Source organism: Coptis chinensis, chromosome 3, assembly GCF_015680905.1.
Source record: "Coptis chinensis isolate HL-2020 chromosome 3, ASM1568090v1, whole genome shotgun sequence".
Taxonomy (NCBI): Eukaryota; Viridiplantae; Streptophyta; class Magnoliopsida; order Ranunculales; family Ranunculaceae; genus Coptis; species Coptis chinensis.
Window position 1 is genome coordinate 63,020,187 of NC_141458.1, and position 15,885 is coordinate 63,036,071.

Sequence of the window (15,885 nt, forward strand, 5' to 3'; positions counted from 1 at the left end):
CCACAATTCCACCTTTCTCTATGTTATTCTAATTAGCTATCCATAATTTGATTAATTTCTAAAGTTTGCTAGGTAAGCCTAATATTATTAAATTTCTTGTATTATTTTTTATTTTTTCATGTTAAGTTGATTCCTAAACTATGTTTTTTAGTTTTTTTGTATTCTTTTTGTGAATTTATTAAACCACATATTTTTATTTTATTTTATTTTGTGAATATCATAATAACATTGGTAGTTTATTTTAATTAGTGCAATTTCAATTCAGTTGATCCATGGTTTATTTTAATTATTTAAACATATATGTTAAAGTATTTGATCAAAGGAAAGTCGTTGCCCGCTCAACCTACCCAACCACTTAATAACACAAATAATATTGTCAGTGTTGAAGTAGGATCCTCCTCAAAGCGAAGTCACCAAGAAACTGAGGATGGTGGTGTTGAACAACCCACATCAAAGCGGATTCAACGTGAAAATCGTGAAGAACTTGACTTGTTTGGTCTTTAGGGAGACCCTGCACTGAGGAAAAAGATTTCAAATTATCATCCTAATGATCAAGACTCGGTGAGAAGAACATATTTGCTTAGGGGTCCTTGCCAGCCTAATCATGTTTTTCCTCCAAGAACAAGAGGCAAGAGAATCTGACGCTTTCGAAAAGAGTGGTATGAGGAGTTTAGCTGGTTGGAATATAGTATTCACGAGGATGCCGCATTTTGTCTATATTGTTATCTCTTTAAACATAATAAGGGGGAACAAGGAGGTGGAGATCTTTTTTCTCACAGAGGGTTTACTAATTGGGAAAAAAAACCAAATTAAAAGAGCACGTTGGAGGACCAAATAGTGCTCATAATATTGCTTACTGGGCAGGACAAGCTTTGTTAAATCAAGAGCAGCATATTGGGACATTTCTTCACAGGCAATCTGATCAAGTTCGAAGGGATTATCGAATACACCTAACTGCAATAACTGATTGCGTTAGGTTTTTTTTTAGACAAGGTTTAGCTTTCTGTGGTCATGATGAATCAGATGAGTCGATTAATAAAGGTCATATCGAAGTCATTAAGAAAGTTATTGATAATGCTTTTAAAAATCGAAAATTGGCCTCACCTAATATCCAAAGAGATATTGTGAATTCAGCTGCTATGGAAACTACAAATGCTATTCTAAAAGATTATGGAAATTCATTATTTGCTATTTTAGTTGATGAAGCACGTGATATATCAATTAAGGAGCAAATGGCAGTTGTTTTGCATTATGTGGACAAGAAAGGTTGCGTGATTGAGAAATTTTTTAGAGTTGTGCATGTTAAGAAAACCAGTGCAGTAACACTTAAAAAGGCAATCGATGAGTTGTTCTCCAAGTATGGGTTGAGCATATCTAGACTGCGTGGACAAAGGTATGATGGGGCCAACAATATGCAAGGTGATTTGAATGGCCTAACAGCACTTGTAATGAAGGAGAATGAGTCTGCATTTTATATTCATTGTTTTGCCCATCAGCTTTAGTTAGCCCTTGTAGCAGTTGCAAAGAACCATGAGTCAATCGCTAACCTTTTTAGTATTATCTCTAATGTGGTAAATACTGTTGGAGCATCATGTAAGCGACGAGATATGTTGCGCGATGCAATGAAGGTTAAATTTGTTGTAGCGTTACAAAGCAGAGAAATTTCAAGTGGCAAATGGTTGAATCAAGAGACTAGTCTTAAACGATCTTGTGACACTCGATGGGGCTCACACTATTATACACTTCTTGGCATGATAACCACTTATGGTTCAGTAGTTGATGTGCTTGATAATGTAGCGGAAAATGGTTCAAGCTCAGAACAAAGAGGTGAGGCTTACGGATTATTGGATTCAGTGCAGTCTTTTGAATTTATCTTCAATTTGCATTTGATGAAAACGATACTATGAATTAGCAATGATTTGTCAAAGGCTTTCCAGCGTGAGGACTAAGACATTGTCAATGCCATGACTCTTGTTAAAATAACAAAGGTACGCTTATAGGCGATGAGAGATAATGGGTGGGATAGTCTCTTGACTGAAGTTTTTTCACTATGTGCCAAACATGATGTGGTTGTTCCAAATATGGAAGAGAGATATATGGCTCGAGGGGGCTCTCGACGAAGAGCAGAAGGAAACACCAATTTACATTACTATTGTGTTGAATTATTCTATCACTGTATTGATTTGCAAATTCAAGAGTTAAACGACCGATTTAATGAAGTAAACACAAAATTTCTTCTTTGTATGACATGTCTTGATCCTAGTGAATCGTTTGTTGCTTTCGATAAGCAAACATTGATCCGTTTTGCTCGACTTTATCCCGATGATTTTTCAGAGATAGATCGGATGGAATTAGCATATCAACTTGAAAATTATATCATTGATGTACGTTCCGATACTAAGTTTAGTGAAATAAATGGAATTAGCGACCTAGCCAAAAAAATGGTTGAGAAGAAAAAAGACATTGTGTACCCACTTGTTTCTTTGTTGATTAAATTGGCGTGGATTTTACCTGTTGCTATTGCCACTATGGAGAAAGCATTTTCTGCTATGAATATCATAAAAAATCGTCTGCGCAATCGGATGGCGGATGAATGGTTGAATGATTGTTTAATAACATACATTGAAAAAGAAGTTTTTGATAGCATTGATACCGAGTTGATCCTACAACACTTCCAGAAGATGAAAGAGGATGACGAAAAAGAAGGCTGCCGAGAACAACTATAAACAAGTACTTGTTTAGATTTGATTTTTTTTTCTAATACATTAATATATATAATATATATATTTTTATTTTTATTATTTTTTTATGCTTGGTTTTTTTCTGGCTGGCTCACCCTAACTTACTTTCCTGGCTCCGCCACCGAAGACAAAAGCTGCTACGAAAAGGCTGGTAACCAGTTTGTAGGTTGTTTGTTCTTTGGTGGGTGGTGTATAATTTGGTGTGTTGTGCCCAACAAGTAAAGAGCCCAAATTGGGCCGAGTTGGGCCCCAACACAATTGGCGGGGGCAACAAATTCTTCCACGGTCAACTTGTTCAAAGACAGGACCATCTAGATCGAACCGAAGCGTATATCGGGAATCGGACTCATCTAAAGCAATTTCCGTGATTACCCTCTACTAGTGGAGCTCACACCACTGCTAGAATCTAGATCATCTTGCATGACTTTAATATTACGAAAATTATCAGCTGAAAAACAGATGACCTCAAAGGAAGGTTCTGGAGAGAGTGTGAGTGGTGGACCCAGATGAATTGGTGGAATGAATTTATGAACACGATTTCGAGGCCCAAGAAAAGCCATCCCATCTTCATTTGTTTTGGTCTATACAAACTTTGGTCTGATGGTCTGATCATCAGATTCTATTTAGTTGTGAAATTAGTGGATGGCTTCTGCTGCTCGATGCCTTCTGTCACTGATGCTTCTTCTCCTCGGTATGACAGGTTTTACTTTTGTTATCCATTTATTCAAACTTAATTACTAGAGTGACAATCCTACCCATGCAATTCTTTCAGTTACCAGAACAGTACATGTCAAATCTAGTGAGGATGATTTTGTCAAGTGTGAAAGTGGTGTCAAGAAATGGGCAGCTTCTTCACTTGATGAACAAGTTAAGAAAGACAAACATACTCTTCAAGACTTACTCTTCTTTCTCCATGTTCCTAGGACAGGAGGGCGAACTTACTTTCACTGGTACGTTTTTTTTTTTTTTTTTTTTTTATCACTTTCGTTTCCATATGGAATTTCATTCTAACTATTATTTTCTCTTCTTGCAGCTTTTTGCGAAAACTTTATTCTACCTACCTTGAGTGTCCCCGTTCTTATGACAAGTTACGCTTTGATCCAAGGTACTATTTCTTCCTTCTTAGCTCATATATGCACTGTGTCTTCATATCAACATTCATTTGGTGAGGATGATTCATTAGACATCTACTTCCCTAAGCACCTGTTCATTTGTAAAACTTCTTATCCAATTAGACATGGTGTAAGATGAATGCCATGTAGCTCATTAACTTCTGCTCACTTTGTATTGCTCTAGATTTTTTTTTTTTTTCGGTTAAACCTTAGATTTTCCTGAAAGGCATAATTACTGAAAAAGCCAAATGGAACAGCAGTTTAATTCCAACAAAAACAATAACAAGCAGTTGATTTTTTTTTGGCCATTTGGGTCCTATGCTGTTAACATAATGCTGAATTTACCAGCTTGATGATATTAAAACGAAATATTACACCACCAGGAAAATCCTCTCACAAGTGCTTATTTTCACCAGCACTACGATCTCCATCTCCTTGCTTCCTAATGAACTAATAATTTGGGACTTCAGATTTATATTGTACTATTTTTTGTTTGTAAACTATCTAAAGTATAAACATACTTCTATACCTGTTTTGTTTAGATCTTTTGAATATAACTTCTGCTAGTCAAAAGTGGATGACATTCCCAGTACACCTTTCAAGAGCTCTACGAATCTTCTTTTTTGTCATGAAATAAAGACAACCAAAAATTATTAGCTTTAGTTAGACTACCTAATGTATATGTTGGGAATGAGATATGTAATTTATTCTATTTTCTGAAAAGTTTATGAGACGTTGACCACATGGTAATTTAGCGGACAGCTTTTCTGTTGTGTGATCATATGTCAGAAAGTTGTTAGGCTTGCCATTTATGACGAGCATTTATTGTTAGTTTTATTATTATGTTTCTCAACCAGCTACTGAAAACGAAGCAAGTAGGATTTATTTTTATAAACATTGAATAGATTTATCTAATTTTAAATGCAGCAAGCCAAATTGCCGACTGATGGTTACTCATGATGACTATAGCATGATGTCTAGGCTGCCTGACGAGAAAACTTCTGTGGTAACCATACTACGGAAACCAGTTGATCGTGTACTTAGCACTTACGAATTTTCTGTGGAGGTCGCAGCTAGGTTTTTAGTGCATCCAAACCTAACTTCTGCAACACAAATGACAGGAAGAATACGTCCAAAGAGTAATGGAGTAAGTACATTGGATATTTGGCCGTGGAAATACTTGGTTCCTTGGATGAGGGAGGACCTATTTTCCCGGGTATTTTTCTTATACTTAAGATTAACTGGTTTGTCCTTTTGTGCTTTCTGTAAGTGATAGCCTTTGAGATTTTCTTCAACATTATGACTACGTCAAGTTTTATTTAGACTACCTCTGCGAAAGGGGTTAAAGTTTGGTATAAATTTCAGAGCTGAAGCTATGCCACTTTTACACTATTAGAATCCCACAATCGCTTTTTGTTCCAGAACTATATTGGATTTACATGTTACATTAGGCTTCATTTATTCTCTCTTAATTCCTTGGTGAATTTTATGTTTCCCTCTTGGTGAAATTTATGCTTCTCGTAAAGTTTTCTTCAATGTTGCCAATATATTTAGATGACGATCTTTCATATCCTGCTGTGAAGTACCCAGAAGTAGATGCCTTGGGTGATAAGATCCTTTTATTGCTCTAAGAGGTTCTTTACAATTAAAAAGGTCTTAACCTTTCACCATTGTCCATTCGTATGCATTTTTGGCAAATGTTCCCTTATGCCTTCTAGTGGAACGTTTGGTTTATATTGTTGCAAAATGAAATCTTCTATGCGTGTTTCTGAATATATTGTCCAGGGGTGTGAATAGTTTAATTTTAATGGCCTAAGGAGTGGGTGCGATAAAATACTACTTTTGCTTTCCAGACTTTCTTGTACTCTTTTAGTTGCAGCGTTTGAGCTACTTTTTTCCTTTATAGCAAAATATTTGTTTTCTGAGAAAAACAAGTTACAGGTCATTAATATAGAAATCGCAATGCAGTTTCTTTCATAGCACTACAAGGGCTTGAACAAAGATTAGCACTTTCTCTTAGAAAATACACTTGAAGGATCAGGGCACTAACTGATTCTTCAAACGTGGTGTCGTTCATCAACAACAATGACAGTCATCCATGGAAACTTAACAACTTAATGCAAAGGATAAGGAAGATGATAGCCGGTCTTGAACTCCATTTATCAAGCACATTTACAGAGAAGCAAATAAACTTGCTGATGCATAAGCCTCTAATACTCCTACACTCAGTTATGTTGAAATTGTACTTAGTTCTTTCTCTGAGGACATTAGGAAGATTGTGTTTGATGATTCTAATTACCTAGATTTCAACCAAGTTATTATTTCCTTTACTGAAAAGGGGTAAGGGACCTCTATAAAAGCACCCTGCTTGCTGATTCAAAACAAAAAACAAAATCAAATATGTTGCTTCGGAAACAAGTTATTGAGAGAATGTATTTTGTTGATGAATTGCCATCAAGAATCTTGTGTCTAAGAATTGAAAAGCTTAAGATAATGAATTAAAGCAAAGTTTAAAGCAGTTTAAAGATATTTTTTTGTGCAACTGGAAAAATATATTAACACTTAATTTGTTTAGCGGGATGGTCATGTCTAATTACTCCTTTTGTTTTTTTTCTGATGGACAGAGAGAGGGCAGAAAACGTGGTGAGTTTAATGATTTTAAAGAAAGCAATGATCCCTATAATATACAGGGAATTGTTATGCCACTACACGAATTCATCAATGACCCTGTAGCTCATGAGATCATTCACAATGGAGCTACTTTTCAGGTATCTTAGTCTGTGAATCATCATGTTTGAGATGACTCTATATGTACATTAAATCTTCCGGTATTATGTCCTTGGTTTTCTCATTTTTCTCCAATTTTTATCTACTCTTTAAAGTGCATGACTTAGGCGTTGCATTATGATCAAATTGTTATCTTTTCATTCTGTAGGTAAATTAGGTGTTTTTTTTTGTATGACATGATATGTTAAAAAGATTCTAAATGACGTGGAGGTATCCTCTTGATGGAATAGTTGTACAATATAACTCGTACATGCGTAGCAATGTTTCCCGTTAATTTTTTTTTGTCCTTGTTAAAATATATCTGTACATGCATGGTATACACATATAATTGGGTAGGCATTTATGAGTTCTAAGACCAAGCATGATATGTAAAAGGAGCTGATTCTTTGTCTAGACAATCTCCTTAGTGGAAAGATCATATTCGTAAATATCGGTCCTCAAAGCGTCTTTTTTTAAAAGATATAGTGATGTTGCTTTAATACGAGGTTTCATGACAAAGTGCAACTTCACCTAAAGTTTCGAAGCACCTTCCTTTAGTACGGCTGCGCCATACTATTTGTGTGTTAGCGAGCTACCGGGCATCAGGTTGGTTTCAGCAGCGCACGCACTATGGTTTCGAAGCCCCATACTTTAATAGGATTGCTCCCACCTGCTCACTCCTTGTCAAGAAAAAGAAAAAAGAAGAAGGTTGGGAGGTGTCATCAAATCCTTGTATTACCTCAGCTTTCTTTCATCCGTCCCCGTGTGCCTTGGCAATTATAGCCATTGGAAATCCTTTTTCTTTGATAAAGTTTTCTTATACATTGAAAATAGGTAAATGTTAAGGGAAACAACTTTACACCTGACATCTTACGCAGGGTGTTGCCGGGCGTTGCAAGAATTTATGTCATTATTGCAGCTATCATTTCTGATGTTCTGCTTACATTAAGGAAGCATATTGGCTTAACAACTCATCAACTACTTATTAACCTCCAATAGGAAAAGTACAGATATATTCACTAATACCCTCAGGAAAAATCACAGCTTTTCTCGGAAGACTATTTATTTCTAGTCTTTTTTAAGATATTACCTTTGGTTTTATCAGAAGTCTTTTTTAAGATGGTAACGGCTACACTAAATTTCGGGGAATTAAACCGTTGGCTTCTGATGTAACTCTGGAATACTTGGTAAACCTTCCAAAATGGCTAGTAGCACAATGGTTCCCTCAATTGATTTCTGTCCATGATCTTATGGTGAAAACAAAATTCCGTGAAACATACAATAACAGGGTCTTGCTTACTAATTACAGGTGGCTGGACTGACAAATAACTCTTGTTTAGCTGAAGCTCATGAGGTGCGTCAATGTGTGAGGAAGTATAGATCTCTTGGAGGTTATGTCCTTGATGTTGCGAAGGTAACACAAAGCATAGTTTCAAATGACTGTTTCTTTTGCATTGCCGGAGTTTAAACTCCTTTTCCTTCATAAAATGTCTATCAAGTAGTTCCCTGTAAATCTTGCAGAAGAGATTAGATGATATGCTGTATGTTGGTCTTACTGAGGATCACAAAGGATCTGCGACTATGTTTGCAAATGTGGTGGGAGGACAGGTGCTCTCACAGTTGCATGCTTTGAGCTCCAATATTAAGAAAGCTGCCTACAACGAGACAGGTGTGGTTTGCCGAGTGGTCATTCTCTTTTTTCGTCTTTCTTTTCCTTTCCTTTTGTTAACCTTCATTTTTATTTCATAGAATTGGGCCAGAGACCATTATACCCATTAGCTTTCTCTAACAGTTTTGGGCTTAAGAAATTGATTTCTTATCTTGGGGCTTAAGAAATTGATTTCCTGTCTTGGGGATCGTTTGGACAAAATTGGGGGTACTCTGATCATTTTCCACATTGTTAAGCAGCTTTATATTGGGTCGTGAGAAGTTGCGATGTACTTTGGTAAAATGCAAGGGTAGTCTGGTCAATTAAGACTGTTGATTTATTTATTGTTTAATATATTTAAGGCGAAGTGAACAATAACATGAAACTACAAGGACTCTACTCTGCTGGAACTATGTGGGACTAATCCAATATAAAACTAGTGTATACCTTCTAACGAAGACGTTTTTGGCCAACTTGGATGTGACATGCACTTTGCTCGCACACAGATGGATGAATCGTGTATGGCGGATCCAGGTAACCTGGATGCATAATGCATATTGCATCCACATTTTTTGATGAAGTATGTACTTATCTAATTTTAGGTAAAAATTTAGAATGTATTGTTGGAGTGAAAACCTATTTTCGAGTGAAAATGTTCAATGTATAGGTGTTTATTTATTGTTTTAGTGGGGGAGTCCAATTTTTTTCCCCATCCAAAGTCTTTTAGAGGGTGAAGGGCTGATTTTGCATTCCCTTGCATAAACACTAGGTATTAGTGTTCAGCAAATACTTGGGACTAAATATTTGATTAGCCCGTCCACTGCCCCTTTGCAAGTAAGTGAACCGTGAGGGGGACCAATTCTCCGTTTTTATTTGTAACTGCAAGTCAAATGAAGGGCTGGGAACCATATGAGAAGCAAATGAAGCTTACAGCTAATTCAAATAGATAAAAGTCACACTGATTAAAACTCAAAACTTTGTTTTGTATTGAAACTTTTTATAAGTAACTAGTTTTTGTGCACGCGCGCTGCGTGCCTGCGCCTGCTTCTCGATTGCAAATTCGTAATTGAAAGGAAAATGAGAAGATGATATCATTAATGTTGATTTTTGTAAGCTTAATTATGTATTTCATAACAATTTTACTTATTAATTTAAATATGTTTTAAAAAAGAAGAAAAGGGAATGAGCTAGCTGTTTAAGTTGGTGTGTACAAGTTTAGTTGGTACATACTCAATCTGATTAGATGATGACAACACGTAAGGTAATGTACAGGGCCCCGAAACTGTTTCAACTCAAGTGATAAATTAAGAAAATGGTTGCCACCTCCATATAATGCCACAAAGGTTGTAGAGGATATATATTGATTGAATTACGTTTTCCCCTTATTTGATGTAATTACGTTTTCCCCTTATTTGATGTAATATTGACTGATTAGGTCTTATTGTGATAATGTAATGTGAATAGAGAAATAAGTTTATAATTAGAAAAAACAAAGTGATGTATCTTGTTGACGGAAGCTTCAACAATCCATACACATCAATTAGATTTAATAAAACAAACACCTAAAACTAGGGTTTAAACCTTCAACATGAAGAAAGAAATAATATTCAATAACAACCAACTTACAATGAAGGTTAGCTTGCCTTTATATAATAATCCTCATTCCTAATTCTAGTTGGATTCCAAAATAGAAACTACTAATACAACTATTCCCTAGTTAAAATAGAACTAAATACTATAACTAAAATTGAAACTTCCATGCTCGTGCATCACAAAGTCCATGGAGTTGAAGAGTCACTTTAGGTGGATCAATTTTCTTTATAATAAGATGTTCTTCCATCTAAAGGAGTGCATTCCAGAGTAAAAAGATTGTTTTCTTTTACTTGGTTTAACCAGATTCTGATGTATCAGCCAATGCCAACATAAGGGCGTTGGTGCATCGTACAAGCATTGCTGGTCATGTGGTGAGTATACCACCTTGAGTCCGGTGATTGAGATTTTTAAATGCTAGCAGTTGAGTGTGAAGAGCAGTACGAATTGGAGGATGGTACGGTAGGTGGCAAATAGAAGCAGAGTGGCCTGGGTGGCAGAGACTAGACTAAGTAGAGTGTGTCAGGAAAGGGTATAAATATGTAGTGGAGAGAGAGAGAGAGAGAGAGAGAGAGAGAGACTAGTACATAAACTATTAAACTCGTGTGATTTGTGAAGCATAGTTTCACTCATACTATTGACTTTCTGACTTCATGGCTATCTCATATGCTTCAATTTGGTTGAACACAGATTGTTCTTTACCGTTTACTTCTTTCTGATTCACCTTTACACAAAATATTTAAGTGGAAACAATATTTATTTTATGCATTGTAGTCCTCAGTTCCTCACAAAGGGACTGCCAGGCACTGGACCCTTGGCAGGCAGTAACATGCATTTGCTATCCTTTTGGGATAATTACTTTGGCTGTGTTTAGCATGTAACATCTACGTCTGTGTTATTTCCAGTTTGCAATTTTTTGTTCGTATTTTCATGTAAAAAGGTGTTTTGTTTTCTTATTGTTTTGATATTGAAGGATTTGGCCATGATCGCCCCATGTGCTAACCCATGTTTCAAATGGGTGACCTACCAAAACTTTATTTGTAATTAATTACAATACTCTTGTACTATAAAAATGGCTTGTAAGTGGGTAGAGGGGATCTTCTTGGGCATAATGTACCTTCTAGTTATGTGGCCCACTACTTGTAAGATTATAATTTTGAGATGTTAATGATTGTTACTGATAAAAATAGAAGAAAATTTTATTGAAAGATTTGAACTTGCTTCTTTCGCCACAGATATGAGTTCATCACTTGAAGACACTGATCATGATACAGATCACCTTCAGGTAGTGGCATAGACTTAGCAAACTTTGATTCACAGACTGCAAGATTCTTTGATTATTGACTTCAGCAGAATGATCACCACGATCTTTCCTTTGCATGACAGAACAGCACAAAGGATGAAAAGGGAAAAAGGTTATCTTCAACTGGAAATGCCGAAACAATCAATGAAACTGTAAGACCAATATCTGTGGTTAAAAGATTTAAAATACTTGCAAGTTTCAACTAATTTTGGGGTTGATGCCTTCCTCTTTCGTTGGATAGATCATTACGTTTGTCTCTCATTTATTTTACCATGCTTATTTCGTTTATTTTTCATTTGTATATAAATTTGCTGATTTGGACTCCACTTTTAGATGACTGTTGGGGATTTGATGAATTCATATGAAGTATGCATATCTAGTTTGCGGAAGGCGCAAGCTCGTCGGCGGACTGCTTCTTTGAAAAGAGTAGCCCCTGCAAACTTTTCGAAGGAGGTAAGCCTTCCTGCAATTTTGGATCTGTTATAAATTACTGCATATGGAATTTTAGGACATTCTAGATCATGCGACAGTAATACCTTCTTTGACGTGTAAATCATTGGAGGATGGACCCAAGTTTTGGTAATAACTGTTCAGTGATTGACCATAAGGCAAAATTTAGTTGGAATAGACTTCAAGGTTCCCTCCCCCAAAGAACAAGTCAATTAGAGGTATAAGGTACCTTCTGTGTGACCTGAATTTGTATTGCTAGATGTATGAATGATGGGGAACTTTATGTACTTTGACATGTTCCTCTTCCGGAAGTCCAAATTAAACTAGTCTAACTTTTGCACTACTGGGACACTCTTACCGTAGTGCCCCATTGAACTGTAGTAATCATACTACTCATGATCAGGACCTGTCTGGTTTAACACATTGAGATATGGTCGGTCAGACGGTCACAGATCGGTTCTCATCTGCTTCCGACGTGTTGGCATGGTTTCTTGGGGTGAATACGAAAAAAATTCTCATTTGATTAATCAGTTGATTAAGATACCCGCGTGTGAAACATTTGAGTGAATCACAGCATGGATATTATTTGTGTACTGTCATTGTGCTGGCAGTCTGGCCCTCTTCATGATCCCTTCTCGGTGAGATATATGAAATGCTTGATATTATTAGACAAGGGCATATGATGGTATGAACCGGAATGTAGATATCATTGACCATGGTGAAACTTGAAAGACTTTCACATGGATTGGATTAATACTTTTTTCTTTGTCAAATACTCAAATGAGGTCATAAAGAATTGAGAAATTGTGCTGTTTTTTTTTTATTCGCCAAAGTTTTCACAAAGATTCAAGATATTCGAAACTTGACATTGTGAGGAGATCTCCGTGGTAGGAGATCGTGTTTGACAAAAATCAGTCTTAAGTTCATTATGTACCCCACTTTTGGAATCGGACAGTTACTGGAGTTTTAAAATGTCCAGCTAGTTTGTCGGCCTATCCCTTCCCATACATGCATATAAGAAACATGGTAGAATGTCTCATGCGGGTTAAGTGCTATGTGGCATTGGCATAACTGTAAACTTTGACCAGAAAACAAAAACAATATGATGTACCACGTGCCATTGGCATAACAGTAAACTCTTACCAAAGAATGAAAACAATATGACAGTTGGTGTTTTGTTTTCAAGCATTTGGTGAAAGTTTTGGTCATGCAGTTGGGCACTTCTATTTTATATCACTGGGAGCTCTTTATAAATTTGCATATGTTATTCTGTTGTATCGTATCTCACTGATTGCTGGAAATTTGGAGCACAGGCACGTCTTCAGATTTCTGAAGTGGTCCTCCAGAACATAATATCACTGAACAGCCTCGATGTGGAGCTTTATAAGCATGCAAAATATATATTTGCACAGCAGGGGAAACGTCTTACAGAAAAACTTTTTGAAGCAGTAAGTCCTCTATCTTTCTAAGATTGGGTTGTTGTCTAAATTTAATCGAGCTTCATCTTGAATGTGTTGCTGACTCTTTAGATCAGATTTCCAAAATTGGTCTCAATTTCTACATTTACACAATAGCAAAGCACACCATTTTGTGATACCCAACATTTCAAACACGTGGATGCCCTTCATTTGAATTTATGCACCAAGTTATTTTGTAGGTCAGCGTGTCGTACACCGATTCAATTTTAGTGCTGTATACTTGTATACTGGTTTGAGTCCAGGGAGGACCCAAGCTTTTGACTGATGGGGGTCAAGGGCAGTCTGTTGTCAAATTTTCGACTTCTAGTACACCATCAAAACTGTTATTTGGGTGACCAATGTTCCAAATAGTCGGGTGGGCGGCTCCCCATCCTGAGCCTAGTGTAGGTCTGCCCATGGGTTTGACCAGGATAGAGATTATAAACATTATACACAGTTTGATCAAGTATGAATATTGGTTGAGTTGATATAACTTTTTTTTTTTTTTTTTTTTTTTTTTATCAGCAAAACAATACTTTATATTAATAATAATGAAGATGTAGTGTGAGAGGTTCACACTACTAGAATTACATATAAATGCTACCCCTCAACCACAGACTCCCATCTAAAAATGAGGTCATCCAATTTCAAACCTCTAACACTAGGTAAGAAAGACACCCATGCCCACATAAGTGTTTTACATTTGACAATAAGTTGTTGGACATCCCTAGACTCATCATCGAAAGTTTGACGATTGCGTTCCAACCATATGTAAGAGAATGTAACAAGCTATGATTTTTATTTATGAAAAGGGGTAGGGGACCTCTATAAAAACCTCGCTTTCCAACCAAAAAAAAAAGATTGCGTTCCAACCATATGGACCATGTAACTGCGTGAGCATAACCTTTGACGGTATCCAACCGACAGTGGAAATTCTACCATCTGGCTTGCAGTTGAACTGGCCCATCAGACCTTGTGATGCGTCACCATGACACTTAAGAGAATGCATGAAATAATCCCATATTATTTGTGCCATTTCACAATCCATGAACAAGTGCTGAATGGTTTCCTCCTCCTTAGTACACATGACACACCTGTTGACTAGGATTTTGCCTCTCTTTCAAAGATTATCGCACGTCAAGGACCTCCCCAAGCATAAAGCCCAAACAAAGAATGACACTTTGGATGGAACTCTATTATTCCAAACTTTGCTATAAGGTCTTGAGATAACTGTTTGGGTAGCTATAACTCCTATAAGGTCTCTTGTTGGGGAAGGAGGTGCCATAAATCAGAATCTGGTTACGGCCTGTTTTCATGTAAAGACTATAATGTTGATTGGATTGCACACAAGCTTCTTGTTTGCCGATCTCGAATACTTGAGCGATGATACCGACAAATTCACAAGAACATCATATGTTTTTACCCATCTGAAAGCTTTTGGTTTTGACTGGTAGACCATATAAAGACAAATATTAGGTTGGTAAGTATTATGTTTTCTGGCTTGGGTCTCCTCCAACAATGGGGTGGGGATCTTTGTGGTGACCAATATGTTCGTGACTTCTTGAGTTCTTGTTCTTTACTTGAACTGGGTCTTATTGATGCCATCTTGAGTTTTTACCAAAGAAAAATTGTTACTAGCTCATGTTTGTTATCTTCATCGTGTTCCATGCTTAATTCGGTTATTTATACTGTTCAAAATTGCAGGAGAGGCAACAGTATGCATTCAGCAACTCATATAGAGTCATTTCGTGGAAGGAATTTTCGTTAGGGTTCTCAATTATCTTATTTATTGTTCTTATATTTATGATTGTAAACGTAAGAAGAAGAACGTTGAAACTCAAAATATGAAATTAATTTCTTTGGTTAGGAGTTGCAAAAAGCAGCTGGAGGGTTGGGTAGATAGAAACTTGGCCTGGAACTGGATGTTCAGCCCAGGCTCATCGTGATTTATGTGCAGGTATAGTACTGCTGAGAAAGGTTTTCTGTGCTCAAGTGGGAGAATGTTGTTTCTGCTGCAGCTGAAGTATGTTGGATTTATCCAGGAGTTGGCTTTCTTTTTTTCTTCTTTTGTTATCTTAACAAATTTCTTGAAATCTGTTTCAATAGTGCAACCGTGAAATACTTTTCAGATGTTAAAATGCAAGTGTCGTAGACTCCAACTTTGGCAGGACATGACTAAATTGTAAGTCGACTGCATTTCATGTGCAGCACTCGCTCGTGATTGAGTAGGATTGTAGAATTGTTTGATTAGAGTCTGACTTGGCTTATTAAACTTAGGAGAGAGGTCAGAAACTCATAAACATGAGATGAAAAATTATGGCATTTTAAGTATTCAAAGAAAAAATGAAAAACAACAAATTCTATAGCTTGTTTGTGCGGCTTGCTAAATTATACAGAAACATTTTGCTACAGGGGTCGTGTTTTTGCCCTCCTAGGGTAATGTTGCATGCACATTGTTTATACTAATTTGACAAAGTAACTCTTTTGGTTCTTCTTTCAAAACCCCTACGTTTCTCGCCAAGTTAGGGTGCGTTTCACGTGTGCCAGCAAAAGTGTACTCTTTGGTAATGGTGATTTCTTTGGTCATGAAAGATTGTGCTGTATGCCTTTGGCATGCTCACTAAGGCACGAATTGTGGACAAAACAAAAAAAAAAAAAAATCAGGGAAAAGAAAAAGGGTGATTAGGGGTCAGATTGTGGTGTTCTGGTGTTCTTTCGAGAACGAACTTGCCGATGAGATGTTCTGACAACTAGAAAGTGAAAAACTTCTCCGACCATGCGTGCACCCTGTGTCCCTTAAACAGTTAAACTTAAGCCC

The 15,885-nt window shown here is 36.6% G+C and overlaps 2 protein-coding genes across 3 annotated transcripts; both read left to right on the forward strand.

Annotated features, from left to right (window-relative positions):
• Nucleotides 1-604: 604 nt before the first annotated feature.
• On the forward strand, nucleotides 605-1,502 carry LOC147510348 (uncharacterized). The gene is made up of 2 exons (XM_086598103.1): nucleotides 605-782; nucleotides 865-1,502. Exons 1-2 carry the CDS (start codon nucleotides 605-607, stop codon nucleotides 1,500-1,502), a joined length of 816 nt encoding a protein of 271 aa, XP_086454229.1.
• Nucleotides 1,503-3,064: 1,562 nt separating this feature from the next.
• Nucleotides 3,065-15,205, forward strand: TPST (tyrosylprotein sulfotransferase). Of its 2 annotated transcripts, XM_086602330.1 has the most exons (13): nucleotides 3,065-3,432; nucleotides 3,514-3,691; nucleotides 3,775-3,846; nucleotides 4,781-5,069; nucleotides 6,478-6,621; nucleotides 7,929-8,033; nucleotides 8,141-8,288; nucleotides 11,093-11,142; nucleotides 11,244-11,312; nucleotides 11,494-11,613; nucleotides 12,924-13,058; nucleotides 14,772-14,830; nucleotides 14,935-15,205. In XM_086602330.1, the coding sequence occupies exons 1-13, from the start codon at nucleotides 3,384-3,386 to the stop codon at nucleotides 15,011-15,013; spliced, it is 1,497 nt and encodes a 498-aa protein (XP_086458456.1). In that variant the 5' UTR covers nucleotides 3,065-3,383; the 3' UTR covers nucleotides 15,014-15,205. The 2 variants fall into 2 exon arrangements, with proteins under 2 accessions (XP_086458456.1, XP_086458455.1); XM_086602329.1 differs by having other exon boundaries at nucleotides 14,772-15,205.
• Nucleotides 15,206-15,885: the final 680 nt, after the last annotated feature.

Coding starts and splice junctions, on each gene's coding strand:
- LOC147510348 (XM_086598103.1), top strand. CDS start 605: ATGTTTTTCCTCCAAGAACAAGAGGCAAGAGAATCTGACGCTTTCGAA. Junction 783..864: donor GATCTTTTTTCTCACAGAGG/GTTTACTAATTG, acceptor CTTACTGGGCAG/GACAAGCTTTGTTAAATCAA.
- TPST (XM_086602329.1), top strand. CDS start 3,384: ATGGCTTCTGCTGCTCGATGCCTTCTGTCACTGATGCTTCTTCTCCTC. Junction 8,289..11,092: donor AGCTGCCTACAACGAGACAG/GTGTGGTTTGCC, acceptor CTTTCGCCACAG/ATATGAGTTCATCACTTGAA. Junction 11,143..11,243: donor ATGATACAGATCACCTTCAG/GTAGTGGCATAG, acceptor TTTGCATGACAG/AACAGCACAAAGGATGAAAA.